At 36.9% G+C, this 16359-nt stretch overlaps 4 protein-coding genes across 4 annotated transcripts; 3 read left to right on the top strand and 1 right to left on the bottom strand.

Moving 5' to 3' along the window:
• Positions 1 to 505: 505 nt before the first annotated feature.
• Positions 506 to 4882, top strand: LOC126755469 (uncharacterized). The gene is made up of 5 exons (XM_050468053.1): positions 506 to 886; positions 3488 to 3743; positions 3819 to 4162; positions 4220 to 4431; positions 4497 to 4882. Exons 1-5 carry the CDS (start codon positions 629 to 631, stop codon positions 4762 to 4764), a joined length of 1338 nt encoding a protein of 445 aa, XP_050324010.1. The 5' UTR covers positions 506 to 628; the 3' UTR covers positions 4765 to 4882.
• Positions 4883 to 9416: 4534 nt separating this feature from the next.
• LOC126755474 (MIEF1 upstream open reading frame protein) lies at positions 9417 to 9912 on the top strand. The gene is made up of 2 exons (XM_050468061.1): positions 9417 to 9684; positions 9748 to 9912. Exons 1-2 carry the CDS (start codon positions 9517 to 9519, stop codon positions 9784 to 9786), a joined length of 207 nt encoding a protein of 68 aa, XP_050324018.1. The 5' UTR covers positions 9417 to 9516; the 3' UTR covers positions 9787 to 9912.
• On the top strand, positions 9807 to 10425 carry LOC126755473 (mitochondrial translation release factor in rescue). The gene has a single exon (XM_050468060.1). It carries the CDS (start codon positions 9807 to 9809, stop codon positions 10281 to 10283), a length of 477 nt encoding a protein of 158 aa, XP_050324017.1. The 3' UTR covers positions 10284 to 10425.
• LOC126755472 (RING-type E3 ubiquitin-protein ligase PPIL2) lies at positions 10318 to 12210 on the bottom strand. Its single transcript, XM_050468059.1, has 4 exons — positions 12101 to 12210; positions 11081 to 12032; positions 10869 to 11020; positions 10318 to 10809 (listed from the first exon to the last, which is right to left on the bottom strand). The coding sequence occupies exons 1-4, from the start codon at positions 12130 to 12132 to the stop codon at positions 10386 to 10388; spliced, it is 1560 nt and encodes a 519-aa protein (XP_050324016.1). The 5' UTR covers positions 12133 to 12210; the 3' UTR covers positions 10318 to 10385.
• Between the last annotated feature and the right edge of the window lie 4149 nt (positions 12211 to 16359).

The raw sequence follows: 16359 nt of genomic DNA, 5'->3' as shown, positions 1-16359 counted from the left end.
TTGACGGCCACATAAAATAAAAACATATAAGTTAAATAATATTTTAATAAAAACATTTATCTTTTACAAATCAATTAAACGACACTACTTTGTCAAATATACCAGATAGGTGTAATTCTATCATTTAAGAGCATAATCTGTCATTTATTACGCATATATATCATTTATGATAGCAGAAGTAGTACTGAGATAAGACTTCAATTCTTGTTTGTTGAAAAAATAAGAATTTAACTAGCTCAACAAGTGTCTTCAACAATGTAATTAATCGTTTATTTTTGCTTGTCATCCCCGAACTCTCCTATTTATAAAACGCGCAACACTATTTCAAGCTAACTTACTTTCATAGTGAACCAAGTGTCGTATATTTAATCAGTATTTACGAAGTACTCGCACATGCAACAATGGATCTCTCAGATAATTATTGTAGTAAACATTTATTTCAGTTCGCTCTCATTCATTTAGTCAAGTACTAGCAGACTGTGAGACATATAGTATCTCAATTTTGAATGAAATATTTAAAATATATATCTCACACTAGTAGCTGGCAGTTCAGTTCTAGCGTGATATTAAGTACGAACGTGTGAAACGTTTTAGCGGTGAATCGTGCATTGTGAAATTCTAGGTAAAAATGGTGGCGGCACTCGAAGAAAAAATCAAAGTGGAAATTGATTGGCTTAAGTGCACGCTATTTCCAAAGCTTTTAGAAAATACAAATTTTCGGGCAGACAATTCAATTGACGGCACCACGGACAATGTAAAACTAATCGATGTGCAGTTAAAATTTATCGGGGCCGAAGAAGCTTTCATGTTGACCACCTGTTATCGGGCTATAATCAAACTGCAGCAAGGCGACAAACCTGACAAAACAACGACGATCGTTGTAAAGGTGAGTTCAGTGCTGCAACAAAAAATAAATGCAGGAAATTGCTTCGCACAAAAATCGCAAAAAAAATTGTAAATTTGGTTTGATATCCATTTGGCATGTAACGCGCATTTACACAAAATGTGTTGAGTTCTATTGCATATTACAGGTGCAGCCATATATTTAAAGCTGTTAAATAATGCTTTCATGTGCATATATGTATATACATATGTATATGTATATAAATCTGTAGCGTCGTTCTGAAGTGTCTTATGAGCCTGAAGTGTTTTATGAGTGAAGAGTGAATTGATGATAGCATTGATTGCTCTTGAAGACGCTTCAGTGCATTTTCCTACAAAGATTTTATAAACATATGCATTAGGTATGTCCGAAATAAATGGAATGCCTTAAACAAACCAAAAAATATTGAGCGAATGCATATAAATCTAGATAGAATAATTAATTTTCCTGTACAAGACATTAAAACTGACTTTTTAAAAAGGCCCATCTTCACATTTAATATATCTATAGCCTGTTAAACAAACCAAACGCTGAACAATCTAATCATACGAATATCAGATGATAAAAATTATACTCGCTACTATCGTACTTATGACTACTTAACACAAGAACTCATTCTAATATCAGGGGCCGTAACAGTTATGCGGAAATGAACAAAATATAAAATTTAATAATTATTTTTCAATTTCTCTTAATATAATAGTTATATTTTTTTTAATTAACTTTGAAAAAAGTCCTTAAATTCCTGGTAAATGATATTTCGTTTAAAAAAATTTATTTTACTAATTATAACTTTTTTAGGCACTGTAAACGAAAACTTACCAATCTTCAATTTACTTGCAAAACCAGTTTTTTTTCAGCGGCACGTTAAGTCGGCTACTACCTCAGTAGTGCGTTGTGATTTTTACAATGGATAAAAATATCGAACAAAGAATTTGTCTCAAATCGTTGCGAATGTTGGAAAAAGCTTATAATGATTCAGTTTTGTCAAAAGCACAAGCCTACGAGTGGTACAAAGCTTCAAAAAATGATTGAAAGATCGTTGAAAACATCGTTCTGGACGACTGTAATACCTCTTAATGTATATAAATATTAAAAGTGTCTTTTGACCTGAAGTGTTTTTGAGTCAAAGGTTTGTCAAAGATTTTATAAACATATGCATTAGGTATGTCCGAAATAAAGAGTTAAACAAACCAAAAAATATTGAGCGATAGAATTTCTGATGGACTTTTTTAATCCAAAAAAATGAATCGACTTTTGTCAAAGGGTTTGTCCGGAGAGTAGTAGATCTGAGGTCGCTGATGAAGACGGAGCGGAGAGATCTGCGACTTCGCCAAGAAAATTTGAGTATGTGTGAACGTGACCCCCACTTTTTGAATAATCACAGGAGACAAGTCATGAATCTTTGAGTATGATCCCGAGTCATTTTTCCTTTTCTTTTGAGACGACAGAGGGGATCCAAACAGCATGCACCTCGGCTCACAAGGCTATTCCGGAGAATGTCTTCCGGTGCGCATTCAAATGCTTGAAAATCGCGCTGGCAGCGCTTCATCGGCGCAGATGGAGCCTTTTTGAAAGTTTTAAACAACTTTAACGATTGGTTCAATAATTTTTTTTTTAAACCGACTCAGTCTCATTACTTTCTGGACAAACCGTGTATAGTGTTTAAAAACTTCAGGCAAGTGTTAAAGAGCTAGCAAGAAAGCTCGACATCTCTCGCAAGTCCGTTCGAATGATTTTGCTGGATATTTTGGTTGATTTGTATGAAACCCGTTCTTGATCGACTCGACCCGATAAAGCTTAATTTTTTCAAAAAGAGTACCGAAAACTCAGTGAATATCACCGATCAACCACCGTGTTCACCAGATCTGGCTCCGTATGATTTTTTCTTGTTTCCCAAACTGAAATTGCCCCTCCGTGGAACCGGTTTTCAGTCTATCGATGAGATAAAACAAAATTCGCTTAAAGTCCTATCCCAAAAGGTATTTATGAAAAGTGTTTCGAAATGTTGAAAATCCTTGGAATAAGTGTATTACATCTGTTCGGGATTACTTTGAAGGCGAAAAAATTAATATTGATTATATAATAATTAAATGCGTACACATATATTTCGCATATAACTATACAAGTTTTAAAATGCCGCGTGTCATAAATATATACTATATAGTATGTATGTATATAATCACAACTGTTTCGTCAGTTTACTGCTAGGATAAACTAATCTGAGTTATAAATTGTATGTATGGGCTTATTCACTGTTTGTTTTTTGTATGATGCTTTAAATACCACGGAAATTTGGGGTAGAACGGACTAACACGTAGCCACATATCAGTAACTAGCTGAGCTTTTAATTGCTTTTGAAATGATTGTAGATTAACTTCTAATGTGGAAAAGAGAACTTTATTTGCTAACTAACAATCCATGCTTTCGCTAGGTTAGACAGTATGTAAGACCTCTGATGACTCGTTAGAGAACTTATTCTAAAGATATTAACAGGTATATTCGCTATAAACTTTAGTTCTCATTTGTTCTAGCCCTTATAATAAAATTTTAATATTTTTATTTCATTTTCCGTTCCGTTTCGATTGAAAATTCCAATTACAGAAAACCCCAAATATACCGCAAGATATATTCGATGCCGTACAATTTCGTGCGCTATTTAGCAACGAGATCGCAGCTTACAACAGTATTCTGCCCGCGTTAGAAAAATTTACCGGACATAGATTTAATGTGCCCCGCTTCTACTATGGAGACTTGCAAAACTCTTCAGCCGTAATGGTACTGAAAGATTTTACCGCCGACAATTTCCGTATGGCCAAGCAGAAAGTCAATCTCTCATTGGAGCATGCGCTTGTAGCATGTAAGAGAATAAATCGGCTCCTTTTTGAAAGAAACTTCATAGTATACATCTACTAAAATCTGATTTTCTTTTTAGTGAAAAATCTGGGTACTTTTCACGGCACGGGTTTCGCATTGAAGCATAAAAACCCCGCTGAGTTCAAGCGCCTAACAGAGTTGCTGCGGGAACCACGGTTTGATGTTACGGAGATACATGGTGAATGGGTAATGATAGTCAAATTTAGCGTGGAACGCCTTGGGATTTCCGCACGCAAGTATCTGCCACACATAGAGGAGTCTTTCATAAATCGCTACTGCAAAATGATTAGTGAGTACCTCTTGTTTGGTCGCAAAATGGTCGCGCCGGTAGAACCACTAGCAACGCTTTGTCATGGCGATTATTTACGCAACAATATAGCCTTCAAATATGCCGAAGTGAATGTGAGTATATGAATTGATCGGAACAGGAATCTAATTTTTATATCAATATTCCCACAGGGCACTGAACAGCCAATAGATTCGCTGATGTTCGATATGCAAACAGTGCGAATTTCCTCGCCAATGTTAGACGTTGCCACCTTCTTATCCCTGTCTACTTACACGGCAGTTCGTGAGAATCATTTCGACGAAATATTCGATGAGTACTACACAAGTCTGGTCAAAGCATTCAAGGAGAACACTAAAGAGGAACAGATACCTGAGTATTTCAGGTATGCATTGTGCTATATTATAATTGCGTAAGTGTACAGGACTTTACACAAACTTTCTGTTTCAGCCGTGAATCTCTTCTGCGCGAATATTGGCGTTTCCTACCTTACAGCATTAGCATCGCATCGCATTTTCTCTTTCAATTGGTGGAGCCGACGGAAGAAGGAAGTGAGGAAATATTTACGCGACAGGTGACTAGTGAGGAAATAAGAGAAGACACACTGCACCGAGGCGGCGAGGAAGCCGACATTGAAATAACACAACAAATAAGAAATCTTTATGATATATTGACCAAACATAATATCGATATTTTCAAGGATTTCGATTATGTGTAAGCTAAATATACTGTGTCAGTGTAACGTGATGTACGAACTGTAAAAAAAACTGTAAAAAAATGAAACAAGAACTATGAAATATGTTGTGCCTGTCTCAATATACTTATGTATACTTGTATTGCGTGATTGATTTTCCAACTTCACACGAAATTTCTACTATGTAACTTGGCAAATGGCTCAAGGATGTAATTGGTAAGACAGTTGACAGTCGCCGGCAGCTATTCGCTGGTGCAGACACGCAACTGCTCGCCAACTATCTACCCTCTGAACGGTGTGGCAGGTAGGTATTGAAACCGCCTAAAACTATGGCCGAGATAAGGTAAAAAATTGCAGGGAATAAATAATTAATTTTTGCAACAATCTGTAAAGGTTATAACTCTGGGCTTAGACTTTTTAGTTAGGTGTAAATTGAACCGAAAAGCAGCTGGTAAAAGTGGGCTAAATGTTAACTGCGAAGGAATACGAAACTGGAGGTAGAAACCATAACAGATTCTAGTTTAAAATTACACAAATAATGAACCATTTTTGGGTGAAGAATAATTACATTATAATAATAATAAATTTGACAAGTATTGGCGCCTCTTTTTCTGCTGCTGTTTCCTTTACCTTCATAACACTGTGATTATACATCCCCAGCTAAACCGGAGTGGCACGCAACTGACGGACATGTTGCGGACGATGCAAATTAATGTACGCAGTTGCTGACAGCGATAGACAATCCATCGCGTGACTTTTCGTCACCAAAAAGCGAAAATAAGGAACAACGAAAAGCAAAAAATGTTTGAATTCTTAGCGAACCTGTTCCACCGGGATGGAGTGCCAACTATCAAAGGCTGATTAGAATGGAAGCAACCATGCAGTAACTGTGCGCCTACTCTCGTTCCGTCTGCCATGACACAAACATTTGTCAACGAAAACTTTGCGCATGCGCTGTTTCGATTCGCAGCAAGTAGCAACACAGCAGTCGATTAACGCGAATCAAACGTGAAGTTCGTGAAGATGCTTGGAAATGCAGTTACAACTTGTTGCAACAACTGCAACTTACATGCTTCGAACTTTTGCAATGCAACATATTTGAGCTAAAAGACGTGGTCGTGTGGACTCCAAGTGAGGGGCAATTCAGCAATTCAAAAGCATTGCAATTTTTTAACTCAATTTTTGGCTTCAATAACGGAGTTATGTTGAAGCAGTTCTTCGAATCTAACAAATTGCACGAACATAAAAGTGAAAAATTTAATTAAAAATTAAAAATTAAATTAAAACTAAGATATGCATAATTAAAATTGAAATAAAAAACTAATATAAGGAAAAGAAATTAAATTTAAATTAAAAATCTAATTAAAATTTAAATTTAAATTTGTTATTAAAATTAAAATCTTAATTAACATTAAAATTCAAATAAAAAAATATAATTAAAATTTATAATTTATATTTATATTAAGTTTTACTAAAATTAAAACTAAAAACAAAATGGAATTTAAAATTATTAAGTTAAAATTAAAAATAAAATTAAAATTAATTTAAAATTAAAATCTAAATTAAAATTGAAAGGAAAAAAATAAATAATTAAAATTTAATCTAATTTATAATTGTAATTAATGTTAAAACTAAAATTTTGACTAAAAATAAAATCAGAATCAAAATTAAAATCAAAACTAAAAATAAAATAAATTTAAAATTAAATTAACATTAAATCTAAGTTAACATTAAATTTACTAAAATTTAAATCAGAATCAATATTAAAATTTAAATTATAATTAATTTTTAGTTTGAAGTTAAAATTTACATCAAAATTAACATTAAAATCAAAAACCTCTGTAAAATTTCCGTTTAAAAACATTAACATAAAAAAACCTCTATTTTTTTGTTTAAAACTAATCCGTAGATGAAGTATTTTGTATTATTTTATTCAAGTTAGGCTAGGCTATCTGAGCCCCTTATCTCTAAAAAAACACAAAACGTTTGTGAATCCAGAAAAAATACAGTCCTGCAACTAGATCTAGACAATACATTTTATAATATTATTACATGTCAAATTAAGCATTGAAATTAAAAATAGTATACTTTACAGTTACTTGACCTGCATAGAGAAAAAATGTGTACTGATTAGGTGCTTAAAAAAGTAAATTATAATGCTGAGGCCTCAGCGCATAACGCAGCACTCACATTCGCGCCTCAGCAGGTTTCCAGACTGGTTTTTGTTAAATTTTATTTTCAATTTCAAGTAATAAAAACAAATCGACTAAAATGCACCTGATTGGTTGCACATTGTCATTTATTTCAAAATGTTTGTTGTTGCGTGTGTTTTGAACAGCCAAATCAGCCACATTTGTATTTATTACGCACTAACGCACACATAAACATGTGCGGTCAAGCGACAAGCAAACAGCTTAAATGAAACTATTGCTGACTTTGAATGCGAACATGGCGTTAGTTAGGCAGTTAGTGGGCTTCATAATTCGCGCCATTTTAACGCACAATCATTCGTTTAAATGTACATACATATGTGTATGTATGAGAGTGTTAATGTTTTTTAAAAATTTTGGGTTGTCGAAAAAATCTTTTCGTATTTCTAGTCAAACTTCAGCTTATTTTTTTTATATGTATTTATACTAATATATAAATAAACAAATTTGTACCATTTTGGTCGACCACTTTTTGCCCTTTTCCGCTAGGGATATTATTCCATCGGTGCAAATCGAAATTTGGAAATTTCCAGAACGGAAGCGAGCGAACCATTGTGGGCTACACGAACTGATACAGCATCGTCTCCGTAAACTTCACAAATTTCATTAGTGGCTTGCGTGGCATTCTTCCCTTTTTTATACAAAAATTGAAAAATATAGCGTATTTCCTTATTATTTTCACTAATTTTTGAACAGCTGTAACTTTTTTCCAACTTCTCCGGTCTTAATTTTTTAGTTAAATGAAGCTTAAAATCTCACCTTTCCAACACTATATGGTATGACACAATGTGATTGGTAGCACTGGAGATATACGACTGCAACGACATCTATTGAACAAATACGAAAGGACTTTTTCGGCTGGCCTCCGCGGTTATAAATATTGTTCAGATTGGATGGTTATTTAAGGGGAAAACATACATACCTGTACATATGTATGTAAATAGAGTATGTGTGCGCAGGCATATAGTATTTGTCGCCTTTTCTGTTTGAGAATGTATTTTCACTCCTTCTGCCCATTAGACCGTCAATTCAATGCCGCCAAGACGTAAACTTACAACTTGTAACCGTCAAAAACTTTCAAGAAACATTTTAATCTCCCGCAAGTACAAACAATTGCCACAAAGATTTGATTGAGTACGCAGCCGCGTGTAGAGACAACATGCCGATTCATGTTGTCCAATTAAGCGCATATGTCCGCGGAGGCCATTCGCCACACTGGAAGATGAATTGGCGATAATTGAAGGCATTTATCGATTGCTGCAGCTGCCAACGCTCAACAACAACAGCCCAGCAATGGCATGTGGCAACAACCTGTAACGCTCCGCCATTCATGCAAACTTCAGCAACCGAACGCCAGCAAAGTGCGCGATTATCGGGATAGCTTCCAGCAGTCAGGCAAGTGGCAATTAACGACGCCGCCATCTCGGCAGTAATCTGCAGCAAGCAGCTACCGCGGCAGCACTAGCATTACACAAATACTTGAGGCAGCAAATTTGCAGTCGCAGCAGTCAACATTCATTGAGATTGAACGCTGAGACGAGCATTTGTCTCATTAACAAGCGCTGCATCGCCGATCACTGTCTAAGATTGGCTTTGCCTTCTATCACGAGACTTGCACTTCCTTTCGAGCATTCTGTGGTAGATTATTATCCCCGATATAATCACAATAAATACAAATGGACATTCTTCAAGCACTGTACTTACGATTATAGGTAGGTAAACGTTGTTCGGCTGTAGGCACCTGCTTGTGAGAAGTCCATTTGCAATGCTGTCTAGAATGTCCAATTAAACTGACAAGCTGTGGTCCGAGCTGCGGAAAGCGATGTATCTTAGGTCTGTGCTCGGTTGTGTGAGCAAATGGGGTTGTGGAGTGCCTAAGTTCGTTAAAATGCGGAATTTAAATTTGCATTCTTTCAAGTGGAGTTTATAAAGTCGCGGCACTGCAATGCTTTGGTATGTCTTATTGAGGAAGTTGTTATAGACGGATTATAGGCTGGGCAAATACATCATATAAATACGATATATAATGTACATACATTCGTGTAGACATATGTATATTTATGGATGTATGTGTATGAGAATGTATTTTCTTCGCTCGAAATCTGAAATTCAATAGTAGATAGCTTCCGAAATCTTATAACGATAAGTTGACTCTGGAACCTCAACATCAACCTAGAACTTTGAAGGTTACAAGCTTCGGTTAACTCAATCAAGAAGCATTTTTTAACCAGAACTTAAGTAACAGATGCCTGCTAACCAGATATTGAGGAAACGGTCCTTAGTGTTTTAAAAATTACGTTGAAAATTCGGTAATTTACAGAACAACTTCAGTTAAATTGTCATTGCATTAATGAACACAAGCTTTCAAAACCACGTTGGCAGTTTGAGAGCAACGGAAGACGTGACCTAACAGCGTTTACAGTTTTAGAGCCACAAATAACAGCTGTTCGGTACAGCTGATTTTTGCCACAGCTGTCTTCTTATTTAATCGAGCATGCATTGCACCAAAGTGGATACGTATTTGTGCTTACAAAAGCAGTAAATAAATCGTAAAAATAATACCGAAATGTTACAACCTTCTAAGCAGCAGATACTGCGCCTCTACAAGCATCTAATACGGTACGGCAATCAATTGCAACTTACAGACAAGAACTACTTCTTGGGTCGCATACGACGCGAATTCAGAGAGGGTCGTGCACTAAGCGATCCAGTACAAATCGAATTCAATTTCAAGGTAACTAATTTACAAAAAATCAAAACTAAAATATCATTAATATATTTGTGAAATTCCTTCTAGCGCGGCGAAACGCTTTTGCGAAAAGGGCGCATCCTTTAAATTGTTGCTGAACAGCGGCAATGTTGCAACGACTGGTAGGAAGAGCTGCCGCTCGTCACAATGCACTACCTACCAGCTTAGCAGAGTCTACAACTTGCTACCGCTTTAAAACCAACAACAATAAAATAGATTACTCAAAGTACCCAAAATTAAATGAGGACGATTTGGAGGAGGACTTCATGCGCGGGAGTGGGCCTGGTGGGCAATCAGTTAATAAAACTTCCAACTGCGTTTTCTTGCGTCACATCCCAACAAACTTAACAATAAAATGTCACACGCATCGACTGGCTTCTAAAAATCGCATAGAAGCACGAAAACTTTTATTGGAAAAATTGGATGCCCATTTTAATGGCGAGAATGCTGTGGCAGCACAATTAAAAATTCTTGAATCAAAAAAATCGACTGAACGCAAGCGCAGACAGCAAAAATTAAATGAAATGAAAAAGAACTGGAAAGAACGGGAGCAAGCAATTAGTGACAGCGAGGAAAGGGCGTGAAAGCGTTCTTCATTAGCTAAGGTACAAAAATATGTTTGTTAATTTTTAACTTGTCATTTATATAAGTATGTAATCTATACGTTTGTATGAATAAATCTAAATCTACCATGTAGAAAAATCCCCGAAGGTTCCTTTACCTACAGATTTTTGTTTCTTTTTTGTGGCATCGTGTTTCGCACTATTGTCTGCACCACTGGCTTTTGCCTCCGTTAAGTTCAAATATTTGCCAACTCCCTGTCGATAAACTTTCAGTGGTTCATTTAAACGTTTCTGCTTCTTAACATCTGCAGCGGTTTGTATTTGTTTTTCTATTTCCGCGGCACGCTCTTTTTCCAATTCTTCTAGAGCCTCTTTGAATGGATCAACAAAAACTTGCACAGATTCAATGACTATATCCTCAATTGGACGATCCTTATTATCCACTTCAATTTTCTCCATTTGCGTTAATGTATCCATGCCACCAACTAATTTTCCAAAAACTGTGTGTTTCCCATCTAAATGCTTGCAAGAACGATATGTTATAAAGCTGTAAAAGATGCAATAGTTAAACTATTTGTCTCGCAAATCAAATGTGTCAGTACTCACAATTGTGATCCATTTGTATTTGGTCCGGAGTTCGCCATTGAGAGCATGCCTCGACCTGAGTGAGAGAGATTGGGTTTAAATTCGTCATCGAACTTTTTACCCCAAATCGATGTACCCCCTGTGCCAGTTCCAGTTGGATCACCACCTTGTATCTAAAGAGTATTAAAAATTATTAAAAACATATATCTGCAACGTTAGCAACTATAACAAACCATAAAATTTCGTATGGAACGATGGAATTTGGTGTTATTGTAATAACCGTCACTACAATGTCGCATGAAGTTATCACAAGCGCGTGGCACAGCATCACAATACAACTCAAAATTTAGTGGTCCACAATTAGTTTGCAGTCGGACATAACCTTTCTTCTTTACACGCTCATATTTAACTAAATCATCTTCGATTATGGCCGCTTCGTGATTATAAACAGGCTCCATCGCAGTGGATGTGAAACTTGCAGCCACAGCGCCTGTAGAATAATGAGCAGCATTGAATTTGTCGGCGGTACGCTTGGAAGTGCTTGGCGCCTCTTCCGGAGGTTGGTAGTCTTTCTCCAGTTCTGCTAGTGTTTCTTTAGTTTCCAAGTTCATTGTTTTTATACGTTTCGTGGGATCCTTACGTTCCAATTGCTCCTCCTCAGAGAGCACACGCAGATTTTTCCGTATATGATGAAATCGCGAGATGTCAAACTTTTCCAAGTGATGCGGATCTTGTATGGTAATTATATCCTTGCGTTGAAATGGTGAGTCGTCGATGAGATCTTTCCAATTTTTCGTTTTAATATTCAGCTGTTCAATAGCTTCCCACGAGTACACATTGCCGGTTGTGGCAAGTGCAACAATGTGTGTATTTTTAGTAAAAGGTTTGAATAGAGCTGGACAATGATATTCTCCTTCGGCATTTTTGTGAAAATTCAGCTTTATCAAAATTTTTGCATCCTGTGATTTGCCAGTGATTGGATTTACTTTGAATGTTTTGATAAATGCATGTATTGCCTCCAAACTAAAAACATTGCCATCAACATCACAGTAGGGAGTATCGAACGGTACCATTGTAATGCAACAATGATCAAAGGGGAGGCGCTTGAATTTGATATGCTCATTTTCTGCAGACTCGACTTTCTTGCCGCCATAAAGTTCGGACCACTCCGTGTACGTTAAGTACCTGTAGTGAAGTACGAAAAATTAATGGTATGATAAGCTAAAATCGTTCGTTGGCAACTAATTACTTACATCTTATCCTTTTGATGTTGCCGTTTACCCATTTTAAATGTATTTTATAAAAAATTGCTGCAAAAATATTTATATATCACACTTTCAAACAAATTCTCGACTTTGTTTGTATAAATATTTATTTGTTTTGACAGCTTGACTTTGAATCAGAGTTGCCAAGACAAGTGAATTTTGTTCAACAACACATGTAATACAGTGGCCTTAAAACTTTGAACGTTTTTGATACGATTAGTTCAAAATCAAATTTAAAAAATCGCAAGTTAAGACATCTGTATCTAATCAATGATATACATATGCACACGTAAATACTTGTACTAGTATTAATGATAATTGATACACATATATAATTTTTTAGGCTATAAAGTTTGATACAGCCAAAAAACAGTTTCTGCTCGTAAATTATTTTTATTATTTATATCAGAATTACAATTTGATATCTTTCTTAGAATTTATTAACTCAAGTTCAATACAAGATTAGAGAAAATATAATAGATATATCGCTATCGTTTTTACGATTAACAGATCCGAATTTATGTATGTCTAGGGGTTGTCTGCGATGGTCCATCACCAAAAATAGTAGAGAACCATTCTGTTCTCTGGGGTTTCTGTGTGGTAAAAAAGCCCTAGAAAAACCCACAGTTCCAGGAAAGCTCTAGAGCATTCATTGAGTGGCGCTCAAGATGCTATAAAACCAAACAAGATAATCTGAGCTTCGGATAAATAAATATGTCTGATCATTTGGAAATTCTCACACGCTTTGACTTCATACCGGATTTTTTATCATGTAGTCGACAAACCGAACTCTGACGGATGAGAGGTGGGTGGGTAGAATACGCTGAAGAAGAGGGACACTGAGCTTCTTTGTCTGATGCCTCGTTATCAATGTCGTCGGTGTTGATAAAACTATTAGATTGCTAGGCCACAGCGGAATCGTAGGTAAATGTAAAACTGACGAGCTGAAAGGAACAAGGCTGACAAAGGAATGGATCCGTCTTCCGCTATCTTTGTGCGTTCTACTACTAGATGCTGAAAGGAGCTTGGCTCCTACTATTGGTCCTTCCGCTGTCCCAAGCTCTTTTTGTCCATGGTCGATCGCAAGGGCTATTTGCTCTTCCTAGTTGTGGAAGTTCTGTAAGGTTGAGATTCTTATCGGATGCCCGTTTTATAAGTTGTAAGGAAGAAGAGAAGATAAGAATAATTCTTCTTTATTGTCCCTCTCGTGATCAAGGTTTAAACACTTAGGACTCCATAATTTCAGATTTCCGACAGACCTGATAAGAATAGGAATTAAGCGGCTAAGAAGATTTATATTCTTTTAGGCGCTTTGTCGACTTGTAGGATTGGATATAGAAGTTATATTTTTGCGATTTTGCATTCTACATAAGTTCATGTAGTAGTCCATAAGCGATCGCCATTTTGAGGATTAGCCATCGAACCTAACCTTGCCTAAGGACTGTCAATTTGACCGATTTTCCGAAATATTATTTGCAGAATATCTCTCATGTGAGTATACTTAAAATTAATTGTAACCCGACATTATAATACCTACTGCCGTCATATCTACAACAACTTCAATGTTTGTAATCAAATTGTTGCAAGATGTCTTGAAAATAGTAAAAATGGTATTTTGTATAGCAAAGCAAAATTCTTCGTCTCCATAATAGAGATGCAGATTGGCAGCAATGCAGCCCATGGCCATTAACGGCTGCAACTTGCCACAACGACTCCAACTCAATTACACTGCGGAAATGAGCAAATGAGAATGTGCTGTCCAAAAGAAGGCTAATTTTCAATTACCTTTCGAATTCCGCTAGTGCTCAACGGTGGGCCGTGACGCACCGTACACCTGCATACATTCTGTCCACCTGTGAATGCGATTTATCCAAATCCTGTTTCTAAACATCGTTCGTAGTTGTTGTATTCGAAAGTATGGTAAAGCAAATGAGTCGAAGATAGTATATGTATATCACAGCAATAATAATGCAAACGATAACCAGGCAAAAGCTACGGTCACATATGTACATATATTATGTTGATCAGCGGAGAAGAGCGCCCAAACCGGGAACCTGAGAAGGGAGTGCAAGGAAGTGGACAGTGTAAAGAATACTAATGAGTAATGACCGCATTGCATGCAAGTCAGCTTGATCATTTTTAACAAAGTACACATAATTTCCCAATTGACAGGCTCACCAATGAACCAACAGGTTGAAGAAATATGTAGCACAAATGGAACAAACCAATTCAGAGATACCTAAGTGGCTCTGTAGATTTATGGACAGCTTATGGTTCCACTTCTATGTCTCAAGTTTTGTAGCTACACTACAGGACCTCACTCCCTCTCTCTCTCTTTAGTTGAAACACAAGTAAAACAAAACATCAAATCTCTTAAGAATCTAATAATCAGTTTCCATTTATTAATTCACATTAAAAGTAGCGGTTGCCATCATGTAGACAACGGCAACCTGGCCAAGCAACTCTTCAAAGCTAATAAGCATCCAATCGATAACACAAAATTGCGACCAGCTAAGCCGTCACTTTTGTCACTTTACAAGTGTGTATTCATATTTTACAAAAAGCGCAGCTAAGCCATCCTACGAGCGTGTACCACAAAGATCACACCTACTTGCAACATCCCTAGCAACCACGTACGTAACTGTTAGCTGGCATTGCGAAGTAATTAATTTTTAATTAGTTACCGCAATTCGAGTGTCGCTGTCGCCTTAATGCATGTTCCATGTCATCTTCGCGATTTAGCCACAAAAGGAAAGCAGCGCATCGATCTTGGTAAACAAAACTACAACAGACACTCAAACACATTCATAACCACACTTTTGATAACGCAATGCAAATGTTGTTATGAACATTTGTACATGTTTCCTTAGTCTGGAATCGGACAAGTTATTAGCGGTGTAATAATCAGTTCGCATTTCGTGAGTGCCAATTCTTGGAATGATGCTAAAGTGACGTAAAATGTAACAGTGTTCAACGTTGTTGGTTGATGCTTGTGTGAACTAAATCCTTTTCACATTTTTTTCATTAAACGTGTTTACAGATTATCGCTACGAAAATTAGGTAACTGAACTCATTGCCATACATAGGAGGATGGAGCTAGGTATAGAAGTTCACGCAAGTCTTTGATTGTCATTAACTTGGTAGTGATCAAAACCGGTTCTTTTACATGTGGCTCAAGCAGCTCACGACTTCCGGTCTTTGACTAAGTATCCTCGGGGTAGACAGAAAACATCCATTTGAAGGCGAGCTAAAGTGACAAGGTTGTGCGCTGGGTTTGGGACTCGCCACGTAAAAAACGACCTCAATGAAAACTAAACAACAGCTTCGGAAGAGAAACCCCCCTTTTGATGACGGCCCCTGCAAACATGTTAAGGCTTACGATTTAAGGGCATACACCTGGAATGTCCGGTCTCTTAATTGGGAAGGTGCCGCTGTCCAACTGGTTGATGTTCTCGTTAGAATGAAGGTTAACATCACCGCCCTCCAAGAAATGCGATGGACGATACAAGGACTGAGACGAGTAGGTCCTTGTGGCATTTACCACAGTGGCGCAAATTTGGTGTGGGATTCGTGGTGGGTCATTCACGATGTCAAAATCGTGGATGGCGACTTTAACGCCAGGTCGGTAAATTCAGCAAATTGAGGCTGATCAACTTCGCTTGGGCCCGAAATATGGTTATCTGTAGTACTAGATTCTAGCATAAGAAAATCCATCAAACTACCTGGCTGTCTCCGAAACGAAAGCCACCAACCGATGTCCTAACATCAACTCATGAAAACACTCCAGCTCTGAAAGTATTCGACGCAGCACACGCCGGGGGAAGCAGAAAAAGAGGAAGACCTCCACTTCATTAGAGAGATTGACGCGCTGTTGTTAACTGGCCTATAACCGCGTAAGTGGTGTCTACGCCATTAAAGAAGAAGAACTCATTGGCAAGAGATCGTGATGGGGAAAATCTGTTTTTAAATAAGATCCTTGAAACTTTTTGAAAGACTTTGAAGAATTTATTGGAAAAAGCGCGGAGAATTATTTCTTGCAATGCTTACCATGGTCCAAATTATTGTCGACCAATTTCAGTGTGAGTCAACATCTTGAATCTTTTTTATCTTTCACTGATGCATACCTTTAAGGCTTAGGTTGTTCATGTGAAGTCACATTGTCTTATCTTAGATCTCGTTCAACCAAATAGTATGGCGTGACAAAACAATATCCCAGTCCTTGTGAGGAATACTGAGTTGACAGAACT

This window comes from Bactrocera neohumeralis, chromosome 4, assembly GCF_024586455.1.
Source record: "Bactrocera neohumeralis isolate Rockhampton chromosome 4, APGP_CSIRO_Bneo_wtdbg2-racon-allhic-juicebox.fasta_v2, whole genome shotgun sequence".
Taxonomy (NCBI): Eukaryota; Metazoa; Arthropoda; class Insecta; order Diptera; family Tephritidae; genus Bactrocera; species Bactrocera neohumeralis.
This window is presented reverse-complemented; position numbering and strand designations above follow the sequence as displayed.